General features: G+C 35.1%; 1 protein-coding gene across 2 annotated transcripts in view; it reads right to left on the reverse strand.

Moving 5' to 3' along the window:
- NEDD4 (NEDD4 E3 ubiquitin protein ligase) overlaps positions 1 to 22,129 on the reverse strand; it is a 56,268-nt gene that overhangs the window by 16,944 nt on the left and 17,195 nt on the right. The window contains exons 1-7 of one of the 2 annotated variants that reach the window (XM_080551722.1): positions 18,651 to 20,453; positions 7,092 to 7,142; positions 4,369 to 4,430; positions 3,493 to 3,595; positions 2,461 to 2,630; positions 1,801 to 1,918; positions 1,498 to 1,665 (exon numbers count right to left, since the gene is read on the reverse strand). In XM_080551722.1, coding sequence (XP_080407848.1) covers positions 1,498 to 1,665; positions 1,801 to 1,918; positions 2,461 to 2,630; positions 3,493 to 3,595; positions 4,369 to 4,430; positions 7,092 to 7,142; positions 18,651 to 20,159 — 2,181 coding nt within the window. In that variant the 5' untranslated portion in view covers positions 20,160 to 20,453. Of the gene's footprint in view, positions 1 to 1,497; positions 1,666 to 1,800; positions 1,919 to 2,460; positions 2,631 to 3,492; positions 3,596 to 4,368; positions 4,431 to 7,091; positions 7,143 to 18,650; positions 20,454 to 22,129 lie in introns of those variants that run through there. The other variant, XM_080551723.1, reaches the window with a different exon arrangement.

The following is a 22,129-nucleotide window of genomic DNA, read 5'->3' on the forward strand; positions in this document are numbered from 1 at the left end:
TTGTAGTAGACTAAAGCCTATGATACATCAGAGCCAACACAACTTTACAGAGAGCAAATTAAATCAATAGTAAGATATGAGAGTCTGAGATACCCACTTTCCATGAAAGGTGATTCAATTCCTATAGTTTGCATAGGCACATGCTTTTTTGCCTAGAGGCATTTTTTAGATCTCATCTGCAACTGTACTTCACCTGCAACTGTAGTTCATCTTAAGCAGCTGTACTTCATCTTGCTCCAGAAGTTCCAAAATTACTTAAAGGTTTATTCCTTATCAATGTACCCTTTTAGGATATTTCAAAGAAAAAGTATGTTTTTTTATTTCTTTTTTTGGGGAGTGGGGAAGGTGGTGAAGGTGAGGGGATGCAAGACTGTCATTTCTAATTGGCTGTTGCATATAACTTGAACATCTGCTTCTTCCTGTGCTTAAGCTACCCACCAAGCAAGCTGAAGTAACATTTTCCATAGGATTCTGAGTACATCAAGTCTTGTCGCTCTCATTTTGCTATTTCCAGAAACACTGGAGATGCCTTTGCACAATCTCACAAAAAAAAAAATTACCTTCAATTCATACTTGGAATGGCAATCTGAGCATCACAAAAACTGATGATTTCATTTAAATAGCAAGATCTTACATATTAAGATGGTCTGGGTCACCTCTGTAGGCTTTCCTCAATGGACAATGGTTTTCTTAAGTCATGTATTTATATATATCAGTTTACAAGGCCGTTTGTGAGGTTCAAGTTTCACAAGACAGCTGAGCTTATTTAATTGCTTACTGCCACCAAAAAGACAAGTCTCACTCCTTGCCGTATCCTCCTGCTACTTTGCCTTTGCTGCTATAGCATTTGTTAGACAACCTAGGGTGCTGTTCCAGCTTGCTAAAACAGCAAAAAACAGAGTTGGAGAGAAAAATAAGTGTTTTCTGCTGGTTTAGCCACTCGAATGGACTCACTGTGAGGTCAGAGAGGTTTCACAGTTGGAGCAAAGGTTGTAGAACTCTAAGAGCGAGGTCTCCTTTTCACTGCTATGTAGTCATCAGGTTTACTCAGCCCAGTCATAAAACCTTATCCCAATATTCACAATGAAAAATTAGTTATTTTTAAACTTGTCCTAGTGGAAGAAGTTAACAGTACAGAACTATTCCCCTAGATATCAAGATAATCATAGACAGCTTTCTTTATCTGTGCTTCTCAGCAGTAATCAACCCAGCATAATACTAGAATAAGAGGTAGATTTAGAAGCTGAAAAATAGCTGACAAGTCTGTTTTGGTTTCAGGCAGAAATTCCTGTACCCTCTAAGTAAAGTGGTAAACAATAAAATGGTTGCTTAAATGGCCTTCTATCATAAAATTATTCTTAATTTCTCAAAATCTGTGATAAAATTAAGCATATATTAATTAATACAAAGTATTCATGCATCTACTTCTAGCAGTAGTCACACATTGTGTAAAATATTCTAAACATTTCTACATGAACAACAAGAAAAATAATTTACCATGTAGGCTGTTGACTGGCCAGTAGCCGAACTTCCAGAGGTATTAAGTCTGGTATTCAACTCTTCTGCAAGATGAGTCTGTATATCACAATTATTCTGTGGGAGAGGTATTTGAGGGTTCTCATTGCTATACATTGTTGCCTCATCTTCAGTTATAATTTCCCAGCTCTTTAAATAGAAAACAAGGAAAAAAAAGAACATTTTTAAGAGTAGGTGTAAGTTACTGATATTTAAAACAAGTTTTTTGACTAAAGTTAAAAACCTACCTGCATTTCAGAAATATTTAGACATATTTGTTTTTACCTCAGGGGAATCTCTGTTGTCTAGATTTTCAGTATCCTCTGATATCTGTCGCCGATGAGTGAATACATGCTGGGCTTCCAACTGCATGTTACCGATATCTGCAACAGCTACATTGTCCCTATTGAAAAAAAAAATATATATATATATGTATGTATGTGTGTATATATATATATATATATGTATCAGCATACATAGTCACTTCACCTTCCGACAACAAAAACATACATTATAGTCATTTTGGAGGAAAAAAGAGAAGCAGTCACGAGCTATACAGATTAATGTAATCTGTTTAAAGAAAAGTATTCATGTTGATAGGAAGCGTAAGTAAAACTAAAGAGCCAGATAGCATTTCAGGTATTGTTTTTGTAATTCATATGCTAAGGGACAAAATCTGGAAGGAAAAAAAGAAGTTCTTTCCATTACTGTAATTATTTCTTACAATTGTGACCAGTTTCAATTTGAATATCAACTTCCAGAGAGCAGGAAGGGTGCTGTGCAGTTAAATTGACCACTAGTCAATGACCATTACACATCGGCTTGAAGATTACAATGTCAAAAGGTCTCTACTAATTTTCAAGTTATATATTTTCCAGTTCCCCTTGCTTTCAGTGTAGACTGAATATTAATATAAGGCTTGAATTTTCAGGACAAAAGACTTACTGAGCAGTTGGTCTTTTCCACTGTGTTCTCCTGAATTCATGATTGACATAATAGGTCCTGCCGAGGATGTCTTGCCTTTCTTCCCAGCCTGAAGGCAGTGGAGGAGATTCCTGCTGCTGCTGTTGTGGCTGGTTAGCAGCATCTGGTTGGTCCAATATAATCCACCCAGGCTAAGAGATACAATATTAACAACTTTTAATTAATATTGACAACGTTGAAAAAAGTATTCCAATTTATTAAGTCACCACCTTTTTAAGGTGAAGTCCTACTATATCTTAGGCTCTTAGTTTTATTGTGTATATTTCTCGAGAAATGAGAGAACAGGTGATGCATGCAGATGTCATTCTTAAAAATCAAATTCCTTAAACACATTAGCATTAAGAGATGCTTATTCCAGTTCAGGAAAATAAACAGGATTCATGGAATAGTGTTTTGTTTTTAAATAGTTTCATACATATGCTGCAACATACTAGTCAGGTGAGCATAACATTTTGTAACAGCAGAAGTGATTATGCTAATTAGAGTAATTTAAGGTCTTGAAAAGAGATCTACTGATCTAAACTGGATGTGCTTACTAAAGATTCCAAAGCAAAACAGTTAAGATCAGAAGTATGCCTATAAATTGGAGAAAGGTGAAATTCTAAAACAAACAAGATGTCAGCGTCTGGCCGGCTACACTTAAATAATGTTAAACAACAGTAAAAATACTGGGCATTGATACTGCCATTAATTCTAAAATAAGAAAAGTTACATGGAAATATGGCAACGCAGTATCAGAACAGAAAAGAAGTCTAATGTGTTTTCCTTTTTAGATACACTGACAAACCACTCCTTTATTTAGAAAAGCTGCAGTCAGAAAACCTATTTTATGCAGACAGAGCAAGATACAGGCAATAGGATTTAACTGGTTTGTTTATAAAATACTGTTTACAGCTTAGTGATTTCTAACATTCATTTTTATGGTAACTACTCTTACTGTCTGAAGACCAACCATTTGTTAAGTTTCTCAGCAATAAATACATCTTTTCCCACCTCCAATTCTTCAGCCTGTTCTGTAGTTTCTTCTTCAGATCCATTGCTTTTAGGTAAGTAAGTCATTTTTAATCTAAGGTGGCCTTTAACTCTTGACTTATGGCTGCAGGAGAGAAAAAAAAATATTCTTACTGTGCACTTGTGAAGTTGTTACCTAGGAATAAAATAGCTAAAGAAAACACAGCTGGAGGATTATTCTGAAGTTTCTCAGCACAAAGTTGACTTTTTATAGTTTTTCTTAATAAAGTTCTGTAATGGTACCGAATTTTCAAGGCTTCAAAATACATCCAAAATAAAATTAAAAAATGCAGAATACTTCAAAATTACTATTTCTGCTAACAATGTGGCTGACAAAGATCTACAGATTCCCGTATCTTCTGATCTTATTTCTGAATTGGAAAGCAGTATCTGAAAAATGTTGACAAGCATTTTATAATTTTTTTCTAACAAAAATTGCTATGAATTCCTCAGATTTAAGGTTAAGAATATATTTTTTAAAAACAAATATGAAATGTGCAACACCTAACATCGAAGCATTACATATCATTTAAAAATTCCTTGTTTTCAAATCACAGGACTTCTTAAATGTGAGAAGCTTTTCAATTTAAGCTTTGTTATTTAATTAAGGTCACATGAAACTGTATATGAAACAGGCAAAGAGAGACTGCTTTTAAAGGGAAGCAGGAAATAATTTCAAGCTGAAAGAGGATCTAAACAAATACTTTTTAGTAGAATCGCAAATATCTTGCTCCATTGATTTTTAAATTTCATTAATGAAAGCATGAAAACCTAGACAATATTTATGTACATACAAGAACTTATACAATAGCATCATTTACATATGAAAGTAAGAATTTCGAGGTGGTATTTACTAACCTTCTTGGATGAAGAACAAAATCCCTAAATGTATATGGTCTCTCCATACTTGGATTTTCTGTCTGGAATAAGAGAAGTTTTTTCAAGAAAAATCTGTATCAAAAGCTTGTTTAGGAAAATTATCAGAAGTTTTTAATGACTTCCTTAAAGGCTATGTAAGCTTTTAAATTTAAATTATTGGTTCGGTTAAAGTTCTGGCAATCATCAGCTTTAGTCTTCGGAATAAAGATTATTCCCCAGTTCAAGAAAAAATTACCTTCCAATGTTTCTAGCCACTGAAGCATTTAGAATTTTTTAGTTTCTAAAGCACAAGAAAAAATAACTGTTCAGCTTGAAATCAGTAAATACTTTCTCAGTTTTCATATTTAAAAGATCCACCATAATTATTTTTCCTACCTCAGTATTTTCAAGTATGTTTATACAGAACAGGTATGAAAAGCTTTAGGATTCGGAAGAAAAAAAAATCACAGAAAAATCCACTCTGAGAACATCTCTGTTCTAATTCATGAAAGTGAAGTTGCTCAACAGAAAGAAGCACAGTGGTAAACAGACAATTTTAAAAATATATGTCCCAGGTCAAAGTAGAGAAATATACATGAATGACCATTAACAAAAAAGATATTTATTTTTCTGGTTAACATAAATATTTATAATCCAGCTGCTGTTCTAAAATTCTTACAAAAACATTTGATTTTTTTTTTTTTTTAACAACACTGTGTATTGTGGAACATTTGGAAATCTCTTTTCTTGAATCAAAATGGATTTTGCTATTTCAGCTGTTTGTGAATTCTGGGGTATAACTCTAGACTCTTGTTAGTTAATACATTTTAACCCTTTCAAAAAGTACTGCATAATAAGAGGAAAAAACTGCACTTGCTATATTTGTAGGACTTAAGGAAAAATGTTAGATGAAGGAATTCTTGAAGGCTGAACTAATTTCATAATGGTATTTTCAAAGAATGTCTAATGTGTGTCAATATTTGATTGGAAAGCGGCAAAATATTCCAGAATCTAAGGTTAGCCATTATTAAATTAGAGATTTTAGAATTTTATTTGGAAAAGGCCTGTGTCTTTGTCATGAAAGATGTTATGAAATGGAAATTTAACCTTATTTTTACTGAATAACTATTACATTGAACCTCAGAAAAATGCCACCTTGCATTACAGACTTTTTCAGTGTAATCTCTTATTAATACTAAGATAAATTCTTCTCTGAAATTAAAATGGAACTAAGCTGTCCTTTTTTTTCTCCTGCCAAACAGAACACACTAAAATAATGTGGAACTACATCAGATGAGAAAACAGAAAAAACATTGTCTTCTTAATCTAAGTTTTGTAATTACTTTTATGACTTGTCAAAAAGGAGAGTTGCCTTGGATTCAATACTAGATTAATCTTGAATTAATAGAGTTTGGTTTTGGAAATATTAAATTAATTCCTCTTCACTATCTTACCATAGAAATGAGTTATCCTTTTAGCATGTCCCTGACTACCAGCTCTTTTTAGTTATGAACAGTTGCATTTGCATAGTAAGTATCAAGGAAAATGAAATGGGAATCAAAACCACATGCAATGAAGAATTTATAACAGACTGATTTTATTTATCTGATAATTTCATTTATCCAATAATTTCATTTATCCAAGATATATTTAGTTAATACGTAAATGAAAGACTGTTTCAAGTAAAATAAAATCACCTTATGCTTGGGCCAATAAAGGACATTAGATCTAAATAGCAAAACCAAGTAATTAAGAACCAGGAAGATGGAAACAAAGAGTAGACAGGGAGAAGTTGACTTTTAAGATAAGAAAACAGACATGAAAATATTTAAGTGAGACTCTGTAAATTAGTTTTTGCTTTAAAAAAAAAATGATAATGCACTGATATTCCCAAAAGTCTGTGATACTGCTGTCCAGCTTCTTAGTGGGAAGGGAAAGCAGACAGTCTTGTCCAGAGGGGCATTACCATCAGTCTCTCCAAACTACCTGCCCTGAGGGAGAGGGGTTTGTGTGATCTCCCACCCCAGTTACACCAGGTAGCAGGACAGATCTTTTACTACTCCTAAGAAGGCTCTTACCAGAACGAAAGGAGAAAATTGCTCTTGGAAAGTGTTTGTTTTTTTTTTTTTGCCACAGTTGTTTTCCTGTCTTTACATCAGCTGTTGATAAAACTGCTAGTACTCTCTAATGTTTTGAAACCTCAAAAGACAATGAAAAGTCTTACTTATTTCAGAGCTCTTGGTGATCTTCCTTGCAAATTAACAATGTGCTTTGCAAAAGGAATGCAAAAAGAAAACTAAAAAAAACTGTAACAAGCTCTATTTCCCCACTTACTCTCTTGTGTATTTGTTTATGGGAATAAGGAATATTAGAAGTAATTTTGCTTAGCATTTTAGGCAACAAAAATACTTTAAACAAAATACTTTAAGCAATGTTGTACTAATTATAACCTCTTCTTGGCTTTGAGACAGTTTAAAACCTTTTATTTTTATTCTTGAAAAAACTAAAAGCATTTTTAACTCATAGCAGCAGAAATCCTTATCTAAATACAAGGTAAACTACATCTTTTTGGTAAATATCAGCTGTAAACAGCCAGAACAGGAGAATTCAAACACTTATATCATGAGTAAGGTTTACTTTCTTAGATAACTAAAACAGTTGTTTACAAAATCACTTTTTCACAGTCTTAAAACAAAAAAAAAAATCAAAAAATAAATACAAACCGGTAACTGATAAAGAGGAATATCCACTTGCCCAAGAAAATCATCTCGAGTCTAGGGAAAATAAAACACAAAAAAAAAGCACAAAAACCTTAAAGTTGTGAAGTATTTAAAAATACTGTTTCAAACCCCTGATAATATAGCAATGTTTTTTAAGAATTTCAAGACACTCTTGAAGCATAGACAAGAACACTTTTTCTGTGTAGAACAAACTCTTATTGAATCAACACTCAGAGTCTTGGACAGTTTCGTCGTTCTCAAAATAAATGAAGTTTGACAAAGCTGGGGGTGGGGACTTGGATTTTATTTGTTTATTTAGATCATATGGACTAGCGCTAATGAAACGGAGGAAGAGTTGTTCAGAGTTAGGACTGAGATCCTCAGCATCTCTAACAGAAACATCGTTTTAAAGGGCAAAATGTAAAGGCACTTCCACTAGCTATTTCAAGTAAAATAACTGTCTTGTTATATACTTAAACAACTAAGCATTTCTCACAGAACAATACAATTATTTACAGACTTTCCTCCTAAATTTGTTGCTGTACCATAAGCTTTTATTCAAACTCATCACCCAAGGATTTTGATGGTCTTCTTCCATAGCTTTCCATTCCTGGTTTCAGCAACTCATTGAAATCTATTTCCTTTGCCTCAGGACAAAGCTGTACATTTCACCTTTTTCTGAGTATGACTGTATTTTTAGGTTTCAAGACACTAAAACTATCATCCAATTTTACCCAATCTTTTTGTCCCATTGACCGCATTCTCCATTTGAACATCTGACTTTAAAGGATATAGGTGTTTCTCCCTTAATAATTCTAGTACCTCTTTTCTTTAGGTCTGTTGTCCCAGGTTTGCCTATTTCATCTTTAAATTGTACGTGTATGTGTAGAAACAGTGCCTCATACCTGTATGAGTTTATTGACAATGCTAACTTAAAGCTTTAATTTTTATACCTCCCAAAAAGCACAATATGCAACTGGACTGCAGAGCTTATCATACATATCATGCATGCCAGAAATCTACAGATACGCACTATAAATTTAACTTAAGGTTATGTATGTCTCATATTCAGACTGGGGGGGAGAGGAGGGAGGACAACCAAACACAAAGCAGAAGTAAATAGCTTTTCAGTTCACAAACTGGTTGGGTATAGAAAGCTACAACAGGTTTTCATACCAGAAGAGTCTGAAGCTTCCCTGACCTAGTAAAGGAAAATTTTCTGTATTATTACAGACCACAAGCTTCTGGAAAAATATAGCTATCATTTCTGCCTATGAGGTTCTTTTTAAAATGGCACAGCACATACCTTAGACACGTTAAAAGACTTAGTATTTGTAAAGTTCTTGGCACTCCTCAAGTGGAACAAGCCGCTCAAATAAATTACTGGAATGTGGGACAAAAGTCTGCGGCATTTGAGAAAACCGCAGAACATTGTGTTTGTTACCAGCATTATTTTAGTACAGGCTCCTGTTATTCACTTTATTATTCTGCTGTCTCTCCTGCTATTTTTAGTAGAGCTGGCCTTGATAACCAACCTTTAACAGTACTTTCTCCTCCAGCCAGCGAGTAAAATCCACACCAGTGGAGATTTTTGTTGACCTCCAAACTACTAATGCATAGATCAGATAGCAGGAATGCTCTGAAGCAGAGTGCCTTGCTATGACGAGCTGACTAACTGCCTTCAAAGAAGTGCCAAAGAAGCTTTGAAACAGACATCACACACATTAACAATTAAATGTCAATGGAGTTGAAACTGTTTGGATCTGTTTTGTGAGAGCAGGCATCCCAGTTTCTTTAGGAAAGACAAGTGGGCCAGTTGTTCTTGTCAACTTTTAACTTCTTGACAGCCAGAGAACTCAAACTTTCCGCTTGCCAAACCATAAGTGCATAAACCTCTATTAATGATATATTACATTAACAAAGAGGCCTTTCATTTTACTGATTCAGTGGTTTAGTCTATAGAAAGTTATTAAAAACATGCAAGGACAGACAGCTGCTATATACAATACATTTGAAGAACTCTAATGCAATGCCAAAGTGAGCGTTCAAAGAGTAAAAGCACTGAAAAAGTAATCCATACACACCTGAAGTCCAAAACTCATTCCCATCTATTTTATATATATATACACCTAATAAGCCTTAGCATTTAAGATGCTGGATTTTTTTTCCTGTTTCCTATCATAAACTGGATACAAACAGATTTTAAACTGCTACCCCATGTGATTATCTGAGTGTCCCAGTGTCATCATACTGGGTCACACATTAAAGAGCAATACTTAGAACATTATCATAATTTATCAGGTTTGAGCAGTTATCTGAATTTAATGCCTTCCTTAATTGTTGGACTCATCACAGTGCCATGTGAAACAGCTTTTGTATAGGACCATGGTGTTGAAATAATATTTTCTCTACCAACTTTTGTGATTAAGTTTTTCTTGGTATTAGTGCATGAAGCATATTCCCACTCTTTTCCTGAACAAACAGACAAGTAGTTGTACATGAAGTTGGTCTTCACACACAAATCTACAGCTGTATGGGAAAAGGAGAAAATACACAGCTTTTATTATACAGAATATAAAGTATCAATTCAAACTGAAAAAACAAACAGTGATCCAGACTATCGCTGCTTAAGAAAACAAGAACTCAATAGATCCCTTATAAAACCAACATTCTTCTTGCTTAAACACTCAAACATCAATGTTAGTTACAAGCTTGATGAGAACGAAAAAAAAAACACTGAAAATAAAAACAAACTTTCCCAAGCTACACTAGCAACTTCAGGTATTTTTCTTTTCATGCTGCCTGCCCTGACTGTATTATTTAGCTATCTTGAACTCTAAATCAAGAGAATTGAGCTTTTTTTCTTGCACAACGCACAACTCATCACAGGAAAACAGACATTTCAAATGACCAAAACTGAATGATCATGTTAAGATCTCACCAAGTTCATGGATTCTAAAAGCAATGTTTTCTCTATCTTGCAAGGCCATAACTACCTTACTGCACAGAATTCATTAAAGTCCCAATCTCCTGTACCTGTATTTTTATGGGGCAGAGGTAGGTGGTGAGATTTTTTTTCTCCATGAAATGCAGGCATTTCTTTTTAATTGGCCTTTATGATCAAATACAAGTTGACAGTTACTGAGGTATAAGAACCCATTGGCATTTCCAAAGAAGAGAAAATAGCTAATGTTAGATAGATGGTTATTACACAACGTATGTTTCTGCAGGACCTTCAGCCCCGCTGGCTGATTCCAGAGAAAGGTATCAGCATAACATGCCTCAGCAGTTTTACCATCTGTTTAACAGACGGCATTTAGACATAACACGAGTTATTTTCACTAATTCTCCCTTGCCTTTAAAGATATTTTCAGAGAATTCCTGCTCTACAAAGACCAGAGCAAAAATATCATGTTTTGCCATTTATAGCTTATACTTTTTATACAGCACAAATACTCTATAGGTAGATTCCTTGAAAGTTCATATTTAGCCTACGGTTATTTTAACACACCATTCATATTACTCCATTCAGTGTTTGCTACTTGAAGAACCTGGGCTTACATAGTCATTAACAAAGTAATTCAAAATAGGTTTGGGTGTTTTTTTGGTGTATGAGAACTTATTTTCACATGGGTCACAGGAAGATAATTTGACGCCTAATATAACCGAAGCATACTTAAGCACAACATAAACAAAGAACAAATCAAAAACTAGTAAAGGGTATGTTTTATTCATCAGGAATTTGAGTTCCCTTGGTTTTATGGAAAGATGTGCCAAATAAGCTACTATATAGAAAAGCAGGAATATTACAGTTTATAACTGTCAAGAGCCAATCCAAATTTGGCCTTCTGTGTTCAAGCAGCTAACACTTTAAATAAACATTAAAAAAAATAAATCAGAAAACAGTACCAAATATTTCATTAGTTACTACTTTGACAAGCTGCTTCTCATATCAAGTCAACTTTACAATAGTATAAAAAACATAAAACTTTTGCATCTATTTGTGGGAAATTCTCTGTCAAGCCTTATGACTTCAATTAAAGGCTGAGAAAAACACTTGTAGTAACAATTACAGGTGCACTTTTACCTGCACTAATTAACAACATAAAGGTTAAAACATTTAAAAACTGTAAAAACCTATCAAACATTTAAATGCACATGTAATTTTCTTCCTGGTTTGACCTGTTTCTCATTTCAAATGTCACAGATGTTAATCACACTGTCTAATAAATACACTCATCCAGTGGACTCAATACACACAGTCAACTTTTTGTTATTCAGAGCAAGAAACATAATAAAACAAAATTAAACTGGGGGGGGGGGGCGGGGGGGACGGGACACAGACCTCTCCCAAGCCTAAACCTACTGCTGCCAACCCTAAACATAGTCCTCAGATGACCTGGCTACAGCAGCATTTACTGGTTTGTCTTAAGCTGTGCTATGCTCAAATTAATAAATCCCATCAGGCCTAAACTGTCCTGTACAAACTGACCTTGGATGCCTCAACCTCTATGACACAAGGCAAAGAGGACACGAATAACCCACCTGCAATTATTTCTACAAGAGTGCATAACAATTTACTTCAGATAAGCTCAACAGTTGTTATGAAAGTTACTTGACACTTCCCACATTAGATAGTTTTTAGAGGCCTATAATTTGCAGATGTTAACCACTTCGGATATATTCTTTGTATTTAAGTATTTGTTATTATTATTCCTAATAAGTTTAATTTGGAACAACGACAAACACAACAAATAGCTAAGGTAGAAACTAAAAAAATAGTAAGCACTGTTCTAAGTTCTAGAAACCTCATTGGAAAGCCGTGCTTTCATGTTATTGAATGCAGCCTTCTCCCTTATGCCATGAAAATCACAGACTGCCAGCGAAGCCATGCAGGTCTGGGAGAACTCAGTTCTGTTTCCTCCCACATTCCTCTGCTTGAGTTGCCATAGTGTCCCATTTGCATTTTAATATGCCTTATCCTTAATGACTCCAGTTAAAGCCTGAATATAATTTCAGCCAGAAACTTGCTGATGTCCTCCTTAAATTCTGTTTGCTTATGCTCCAGTCCATACAGCCCAAAGCAGCCCTAGGTCTTAAATGATAATTGCATCCATCTGCAGACTTGCAGTTTACCTTGAACTGCCACAATGCAACGAGAGTGAGTGATCTCTTAAAACATGGACGATTACGGATCCATAAAACAGCACTGAAATGAGCTACAAACATTTTGCTGGCTGCATTCCCAAAGCAGTGTGTTCTGTTCGTCACAAGGAGCAAGGAAGAAAGTTCATTTGAAACAGAGACACTTAACAGAAATGCAGGGCAGTCCCCTTCAGACAAGGGTAAAAGGCAAGTTGTAAGCTACTGACTCACTTGAAAATGCCAGTCAGTTTCAATTGCTTGCTCAATCTGTGAAATTCATCCACTTACAGAACACAAGGAAAAAAAATGTGTTGGAACACAGAAGAAAGCTCTCAGCCCAGGCTGATGTGAGAACTTTAAAGAGCATTTCTACCATTTGATCCTAGGCAGCTGCAAGGGCTGGGCAGGCACCAAAGAACCTAGGAGTCTGATAAATGTTACGTAGCCTTGTATCCTCTCCCTAGCAATGGCCAAGAACAGATGCTAAAGGAAATAAGAGCAAGATGTAAGAGTAGTACTTCCCCCAACATATCCTCCAGGTTCAAATAAGTAGTTCATCAGGGACTTTTTCTATATCAAGAATGCAATATACTTTGATGGACCTTCCTCCATTTGAAATCCATTTCTTTTTCGATACCCACAACTTCTTGCAAAAGCAACTCAACAGAGAATATATTTATGATACAAGAGTAAATTCCCCATTAATGTTCACCCCCCCCGAACTATAACTTTACTAAACACTCTTTATATCATTTCTCCCCTCCCTCCTCCAAGCTGAAAAGCTGCTGGTCTACTTAGTCTCCTCACATAAAACTTACACCAATCTTGTGACTTTTATTTTTCTAGTAGTTAGGCACACTTTCTGAAAGAGGATGACCTGAAATTTGTATATCATACGTGGATTTGTACAACTCCATAATGGTGTTTTTAATTTAGTTCCTTTATTCCTTTCCTAATAAAACTGAACATTCTATTTGCCATTAAAACTGTCAAGACGACTTGAGTTGACATTTTCAGAAAGTCATTTACCACGACATAAAATATTTCCTGACCAGTATGGGAGACCATTACTTTGCATGCATCATTAGCGATTTTCCCTGTGTGCATTACTTGGCATTTATCAACACTGATTTTCAAATCATCCACTCTACTGTCTAGTTGCTCACTACCATAATTTTTTTTTTTTGTAATTTCAGAGCTGACAATTTAATTCTCATTTCTGTTTCTATCTTTTAAATAGCTGTTACCAGTGACGAAGCATTTTCTACACTTACGTCTTGAGACTATTTTTCAGAACTTCTACTAAGGGTTCTTGTTAAATATTTTGAGAATTTAAGTGTCCTGTATTAATCAGATCACTCATTTTCCTATGTTGCTGGTTAGTTTGATTTGTGAGATGTAGCTTCCTTTTATGAAAGCCAAGCTCATTCTCTGTTCCCTGTAAACAAAAAAAAAAACTGTCACACCTCATAAGCCTATTCTCTACATTCTTCCTTCCAGACTGGCATGTTGCAGTAGCTTGTAATTCCCCTCATTTCCCTTTCAGTCACTTAAAAAGACTGGCCACCTTCCTTCAGTAAGACAACCTAATAGATCAAAAAATATTATTGTTAGTATTTTAATAATTTTCTAGTTCACCTTCTTGACAATTCTTGGAAGAATACCTGCAGGTACAGTTCGCTTTGTTGTCTTATGCCATAATGCTTACAGAGACTGATTTCTACATCACATTTTCCAATAAACATTGGGTTAAAAAAATGTGCTGTGGTTTCCATTTCTCACAAAAAGCAAAAGTGATGTACCACTAAACAACGACATCAAAACATAGCATTGATCACAGCCTCGTATCTGAAAGCCTCGAAGTTATTTAGCTAGTCAGGATTGAAAGGAAAAATGTCTCTATCTTCCCTTGGGAGCAAAGTTTTACTTTATAACACATTCTTTCTTTTCAGTAAGCCTTAGAGACAGTAACTATAGCTTATGGCTATATTAAAGAAGCCACACCATGAATTTTTCTCCACTCTTGTGGTAGATGAAAAGGACATGAATCAACCTGAAGACTGGGTAATTAAAAATTTATATAGCTGTTTCAGGAGCTCTGCTCCACATGGTTTTGCAGTTTTAGTCTTTCCTTTGGTTGGCATATGAGAAACCTACTCCAACTCAGTTCAATTGCAGGCGATAAACAGAATGGGGTTAATTATAATTTGTGCAGAGCACAAACAAAAAAAAATCCTTTTTAATATGTACATGTAATTTTCACTGCTGACTAAAAAGCTCTAGAGCTTTAATGTACAGAGTTATTAAAGTATTCTGCTACAACCAAGACAGTGTTCTTTTCAGGATGACAATATCCTGAACATTACGCACGGTTCATCACTGCCAAATGGAACTTGTAATTCTCCTTGACTGAACTGATATCCCACAACACAGAAAGGGCAATAGGCAGCCCTGTAGCATGATCCTTCAAGATGTGCAATACTGAACAAGATGAACATTATTAGGTGAGGAGGTAATCAGAGCATAACAGTATAAAGAGATAACAATTTGTGCAGAAAAGACAACTCCAGACTAGTCAGGGAACTGGCTGACGTAGTTGCCAAGCCACTCTCCATCGTATTTGGAAAGTCCTGGCAGCCAGATGAAGTTCCCCATGACTAGAAAAAGGGAAACATCACAGCCGTTTTTAAAAAGGTACAAGGTAAAACCATGGGAACTACCAACCTGTCAGCCTCACCTGTCTGCCTAGGCAGATCATGAAACAGAGCCTCCTGTAAGCTATGGTACAGCATATGGAAGACAGGGAGGTGATTCGAGACAGCCAGCATGACTTTCACCAAGGGTATATTGTGCCCGAACGATCTAATGGCCCTCTGTGCTGGAGCAATTGATGTCAGCTACCTGTACTTCTGTAAGGCCTTTGTTTGACACAGTCCCACACAGTCCCTTGTCTCTACATTGGTGAGAAAGGGATCTGATGGATGACTATTTGGTGGATAAAGAATTGGCTGATGCTATTCAAACAGCACCTCCTGTTACGAAAGCAAAATGTGAAGTTCCAGAACTTGATGAAAATAGCTGAAGAATTACAACTTATTTTTTTCCACACAAAGCTGACAATATAAAATCTTTTTATTTTTTTAAATCACCTCTGAATTTTTTTTCTTCAGTGTGAGTTTCATTCAATGAAGACAAAACTTCAGCAAAACTACTTGTAAGCAAAAAGGTAACAATTCTGTTAATTGTATAAGAAATTACATTAAAGACATACAGTTACTAAAACATTTGCAAGTACATTTATGATATATACATCTTCTAACCAGCAGCGATACTGATTTGGAAGGAAGTGCTGATATCAACAGGAATGTCACCGTAATAGCGTATTCGTGGAAGAGATTAGTATAGTTTTTTTTTCTTCTTGTTTCAAAAAGTTTGTTCACGGTCAACAACAAGTGTAACTGTAGCCACTGCCCTTCCTCTGTACCTCCTAATGTCTGCATATGCAACATGTAACCTGTTCCCTTACTCAGCCCTACCCTCCCAGTTCACACCAGTGACAGCAAAGTGCTTTAGCTATAGATTTACATCCACCCCAAGAGACATATGCGCTGAAAAAAAAACACATTAAAAACATATATACAAAGTCAAGGGCAACTGTCAATGATGCAATCGTGCACTTGTATACCTCTTCCTCCTGCTTTGCATAAACGAAATTCCACTCCCTGCTGCAGAACCTATTCAACGTATTTCCAGTAAAGATCAGCAGTGCCATAGAGGCCATCACCATTTCCCACATTTATTAACTTAATTAAAAATAATCCAAGGCCAGTTGTCACAGAAATTATGTTTTGATTTTTTCTTTTTTTTTTTTTTTTTTTTAAAAGTGAGCCTTTAACAAGCTGTTGATTATAGAAAGCAGGAAACCTGATACTAGGTGGCTGAAGGCTAGTAGCTAGGCACCTAAGAAAAGAATGCATAGACCTTTCACTGCTTCAGACTCTGCAGTGTCTGACCAAAGCACTGATTTGATTTCATGACTGCTCTGTACAGATAGCTGACATTACTAAATGCTACTCCAGTATCAACTTGTTAAATTTGAACTCAGACTCAGCATATCAATATACTAGGCCAGACTAACTGGAGTCAAGAGAAATATTTTGGGAGTTGTTTATTTTTAAATGACTCACAACACACCATGATAATTAATTGGACTATGTAATTAAATGATTGCCATAGAACCTATTATATTTGTCAAAGACTGTAACAGCAAACACAAAAATATTTATCTAGTTTATTCTAGTGAATTACTAAACTGCCATAAAGTCACTATGGCTTTTGCTTGGTTTGGGGGGAGAGCCTTTACATTTTTATTACATGTTTTAAAGGATATTGTACAAAAACTGATTTTACATAAAGACTGATAGGGCCACTTCAACAGCGATATGCTTCTGTGCCTTTCAGAGGAATCCGAAACAAACATACTACTATAAAACCTTCAGTGTCCAGTTTTCTGGCATCAGAAATCTTTTTAATTTGTATGTGGTCACGGTACAAATCAAATATTTGGCACAAACCAAATATTTGCAAATGCATGAAAGGTACAATGTAACCACAACAATTTGGGATTCAAACGACCTTTTTTGAAACAAACAAATAAAAAAGACTCATCTCTCTAATTTTCTACCTGGAAGATAAAAAATTTTTAAGAAATTGGTAAGGTTAAAATATGCTGCCACATTAGCACAGTAAAGATGCTGTCCTATCACAGGAGCATGCTCTAAAGTGCTTTAAAAAGTTAAATTTAGCCTAGATTTCATGACAATACACTGTGAACACCATTCCTGGGAACTGACACAAACCTGTCAGTCCAGTGAGCTATGAGGTTCTCTGGAAATGTTTACTAACAAAGTAATCCTGAACTTGGATTCTAACTGGACGGAACATAATAAAATTCATTCAGTATTTAAGCATTTTATATTTTACATATCAACTGACATTAAACACAGAAGCTAGCAGTGAAATGTACTTGAGGTGCATGACTCAACGTTTTCCATTCTTTTTTTTTTTTTTTTTAAGAATAACTAGATCCAGACTACTTAAAATGTCATAATCTGTTTGTGCTTACTGTGGAATTTGCCATTAACAATTGGATTTGGGGATGAGGAACTGCCAAATAATATACAGTGGTTACCTGTGATCCACTATGAGCTTTAAAATGAAGCTTAAACTGAAATCACAGTTCTATAAAAAAGAACATATGTTTGTTTTGGTTTTTTCCATAAAGCAATACAAAACTTGAAAGAAGTCAAAAAGTATGGAATCATCAGGTACTACTCTAACTAAAGGCAGTGACAGAATGAAAATTGCAGGATATTATCTTCAAGGTAATACAATTACTAGTTCAGACAGGAACTGCCACTAATATAGAACTTTGGCATAAAACTCGTTGCTTCTACAAGTAAATTAATTAAAACTACAGTAATTCTAATTCATGGAGAATGAGGTCTTAATTTGAAATAACTTTTGTAAATATTAGTTGTTGCTCTTTCATCTGCATTCACAAATAAAACCAATAAATAATATTCAGCTTGTTCATATCTTCACAATGTTATTTAAACAAATTCTAAAATCCACATTTCACATGGCTTATACTTTACTAATATAAACTGCCTCAAGAGTTAATAAGAGCAAACACACTTCTGAAGTTTAGTTGGACATGAGTTTCATTACCAAAAAAATATATTTATCTAGACTGAAGTACTATAATTTGGACAGCAATGTTGTTGGGAGAGGTATTAAGTTACAGTGTACTGCTCAGACTGAAGTAGTGGTTGGAAGAAAAAAAAAAGGAAAGGAAACTCTGAAAATTCCTGTGGTTCAGGGTGTATACAGAAACAAATGGTATTTACAGTTTCTCTGCTCAAATATTACTTATCTTTAATTCTATATAGAGTGAACTGTACTATAAAATAAAGCCTATAAGAAATAAACCTGAAAGTCTCTAATCTACTCATTTTTTACCCATTTTATATGCAATTTTAATAATAATTATTATTAGGCAGTAAAATTATGTATTTAAAACTTCACAAAACTGAAGTTTAGATACCTCCAATGTCTGAATAATTAGACAAGAAAATCCCTTCAAGTTATGTAAGCAGGAAATTATAGTTTATAATACATGTTATATACAGGTATTCCACTCTAAGACCTATTCAAAAGAGTACCATATTCTAAGACACAAATCTAAAAAACAAGATACAGATCATATAAAAAATAACATCCTAATGACGAGAGTTTGACACCATTAGGAAATTCTGAAATAGCTGTGCTAAAACCTTGATTATAGATTTTATTATTTTCCATTTAAATTTCAGCTGTAAAGTACTGTCAGATTTTTCTATAAACCAGAACACTCACCTTATGGGGCCTCCGCAAAGAAGTGCTAGATATTTCCCTTTTAGAGGTTCCATATCTTTTGTTAACACCACTTGTTTTTCCTTCATTCCCAGGCTTGAACTGTATATGCAACTGAGACGTCCTTGCACTATGACACTTGTATTTAAGACTGGATAAACAGCAAGAAACTTTTTGACGTGATCCTTCCAATGAAACACTTCTTTGCAAAACATGGTGGGTTTTGCTCGTCTGTGCATTTGGTCTTTCCAGTTCATTTATATTCATCTGGTATTCTGAATCTATTTTTGAGGGTAAACATGCAGATGTGCTACGTGCCAGTTTTAAAGGAGGGTATTTTGCACTGGAGTTCAGATTTAACTCTGCACTGCAACAGCCATTAACCATTTCACTGCTTGATGCAAATGCTCTTTGAGTCAGATGAACTGAAATACATGAGAAGCCACCAGCTACTTCTTCGCAAGTTGCCTGCTCAGAACTGTTCAAAATTTTACTTTTGTCCTGTAATGATGTATTCAAGGAAAGCGGTCGAACATCTCTAGCTTCACCAGAAGAGCAAACTGCTTTAGACAGCCGAAGTCCATTGACTGCTGTTGAAAGGAAACCCTTAGAAATGGTTTGATCTTCTTTATGTGCCGGCTCACTGGGATAAATAATTAGTTTATGTGATGTCTGATAGGCACCTCTATACGGCAGCTGACCTGAGGTTATGGGAGAAGCTGGGGGAGTACTGGAAGGACTCCTAGGGAAAATTACCAATGATGAACAACGCCGCAGTGGAATTTTAGTTTTCTTCCTCACTGACAAAGCATCTTGGTCAAAAGTAGTATTACTTCTACACGCTTGTACTTCTTCCTGAGGTGAGTTGTTTCTATAGGGATTACATTTGTTAGAAATGTTTCCATATGGAAAGTCACCATGTACAACACCACTACAGTAAGCACCATCGCTCATCGAAAGAGTGCCACTACCACTGTCACTGATGACACTGTTACTATATGAACCTCCATCACTCGTGGTACTTGTACATGATCCATAGTCACTGCCAGCACTGCTCAAGGATCCATTGTCACTGGCTGCAATACTGCTAAGACTGCCACTGCACGCAGCGCTACTGCTCAGATGGCTATCGTTAGCTGGATGATCAACCACAATTCTAGCGCCACAATTTCCTTCATTACCAATACTGATGAATGAAGTGTCTTCGCCATCACCAGACTGAAAATATCCATTATACTTTCTAGACTGTAGAGAAATATGCAGTGAGGTGCTCTTTTTTTTTTGCAGTGAAGAAATATTTGCCTTTCTCTCTTGATTAATTATTTGCTGCATTACAGGTGCACAAGCAACTTGTCTAGGAGTCAGGTTCATTTGTGTAACATTAGGTTCAGAGTTCTGTGTCCTTTTGAAGTACATCCCACTATTACTATCCAAAACATCTTCGGAGGTTTCTGATAACGGATCTGTGTTACTTCTTTGAGTTGCAAAATGCAGTCTTAACCGTCGTGCCATTTGTTCTCATTTCCACGCATGTTAGTGAATGAAAACCAGAAAAATCCTTCAGCAGGAAGGCTACAGGCAGCTGCACATAACCTAGAGCTAGTACATCACAACAGTAAAAGCTCATAGAAGTAGCAAGCTTTGTCCTAATTTCTACAAGATACTAGTGTTAAAAAAAAGACTGTACCTCTTGAAATAAGTCAGCCATTCGTTGAACTGCAGTTTCTGGACCGTCTTTGATTGCTTGTAGTCAGAAAGCACTCATTTATAAAGCACTTATGTTCCAACGACCTCAGCTGCAACACACTGACAAACACTACTAACCTTGTTTCAATTATGCCTTCTGTAATTTGCAAAAATGAATATAATAAACTCCCAGTATTTCCAAGTTTAAAACAGCAACTCCTGCTGCAGCTGCACTAGCTGAGTCAATGTGTCCGTACTTTCCTCAGCAGCGTATGACTACTAATATTTTTACCCGTAGGTTTAGAATTACAGGAAGTTGGTAGGAATGAAATCCCATATAATTGAGTATCAAGTCTAGGATTGAATTTCCAAATAGTAACCATGCTAGCAAACTGCTGAGGTCTGACTTATGCATAAACCAGGGAAATAACCCTTCTCCCCTAAAAAAAATAAAAGTTTTTCTACTCTATTTAAATAAAACTTGAAAGAAATCTGACATTATCTAACAATCTACACGTTGTTAACCAATCACACTTTGCAAAGATTTGCACATATTAAAAAGCTCTCCTGCCAATTAGTTAATAATTTTTAGTGAGATGCAACTGAATTAGAAATAACTTATCCTGATTAATAATTCAGCACTTACTTTCAGCCTACCATGTTAAATAATATTTTAACCTTTCCAAATTACAGCTGTTAAAGGTAGAAAGAAATAAAAATATTCTGCAAGCTACCATCTTAGCAAGCTACTGTCTTGTTTGCTTGAAGTCCAGATTAAGCGAACATTCATTACTGTTTGATATGACATGCAAATATATGGCCAGCTACATAAACTATGAAACACCAAGAGAATTATGTACTAGGTTAAATATGGTTACAAAGCACAATTACAAAAGAAAGCTATGCTGTATATTATAAACAAACCACTTCATATATTCATAGCTAACTACTAATTTCTTTTCCAATAAAATTATCAAAATGAACAGCACAAAGAAATGAATATATTGTCAACTCTTCTAAGAGTAATGGTATTGAGAATTCCTACAAATGTTTCACTGTCTTATATTATCTGAAAAGGTCCTTTGCTGGCATCTAGTGGGACTTTTGAAAAAAGACAATCTTACTGTTAAGTGTATTTTTTTGTTTGTGTTTTAAACATATTTGGTTATGAATGTACTTTTGAACACAGAAGCCATATATGATGCAGTACTAAATGCTACCACACTAACATGAAATTACTTAGTGCCGCTGAAAAAGTGCAAACAGAAGAGAACACTAGGCCATTTATACTTTTATAGGTCATACTACTAGATTTTTTTCTGTTCCATATTTATTTAACCTTTGCTGTATTTTAAGCTAGAAGGCAATAAAATTAACATTTAAACCTCCTTCCCAAATAAGAGCCAAGAATCGAATTCACAGTACTCTGTTTGCAAGCAACAAATTTGTTTTCTAATTATACTCCAGGGCTTACTTAACCTCCATTACCTGAATTCCATGATTAGAATGCAGCAGTAAACGAATACTAGCTTATTCATAAAAGCCAACAAATACAATACTTCATCTATTTCATTATGCTTCACCAACTGGATTTCTTCTAACGTTATGTGCTGGAGAGGGGTTGGGGCAGGAAGGAAAGTCAAACACCATAAAACCTTTCTTGGTCACAGATTTTAAAAGTCACATTTGAACTACAACCAATATATTCGAAAAAGAAAAAAAAAAGTGTACACATGCTAAGATGTGTGAACGAAGAAGAAACAATGCAGTTCTTAAAGCCCCTTTCTGCCCTGACA

The sequence above is a fragment of the Anser brachyrhynchus genome, assembly GCF_964034855.1.
Source record: "Anser brachyrhynchus genome assembly, chromosome: 11".
Classification (NCBI taxonomy): Eukaryota; Metazoa; Chordata; class Aves; order Anseriformes; family Anatidae; genus Anser; species Anser brachyrhynchus.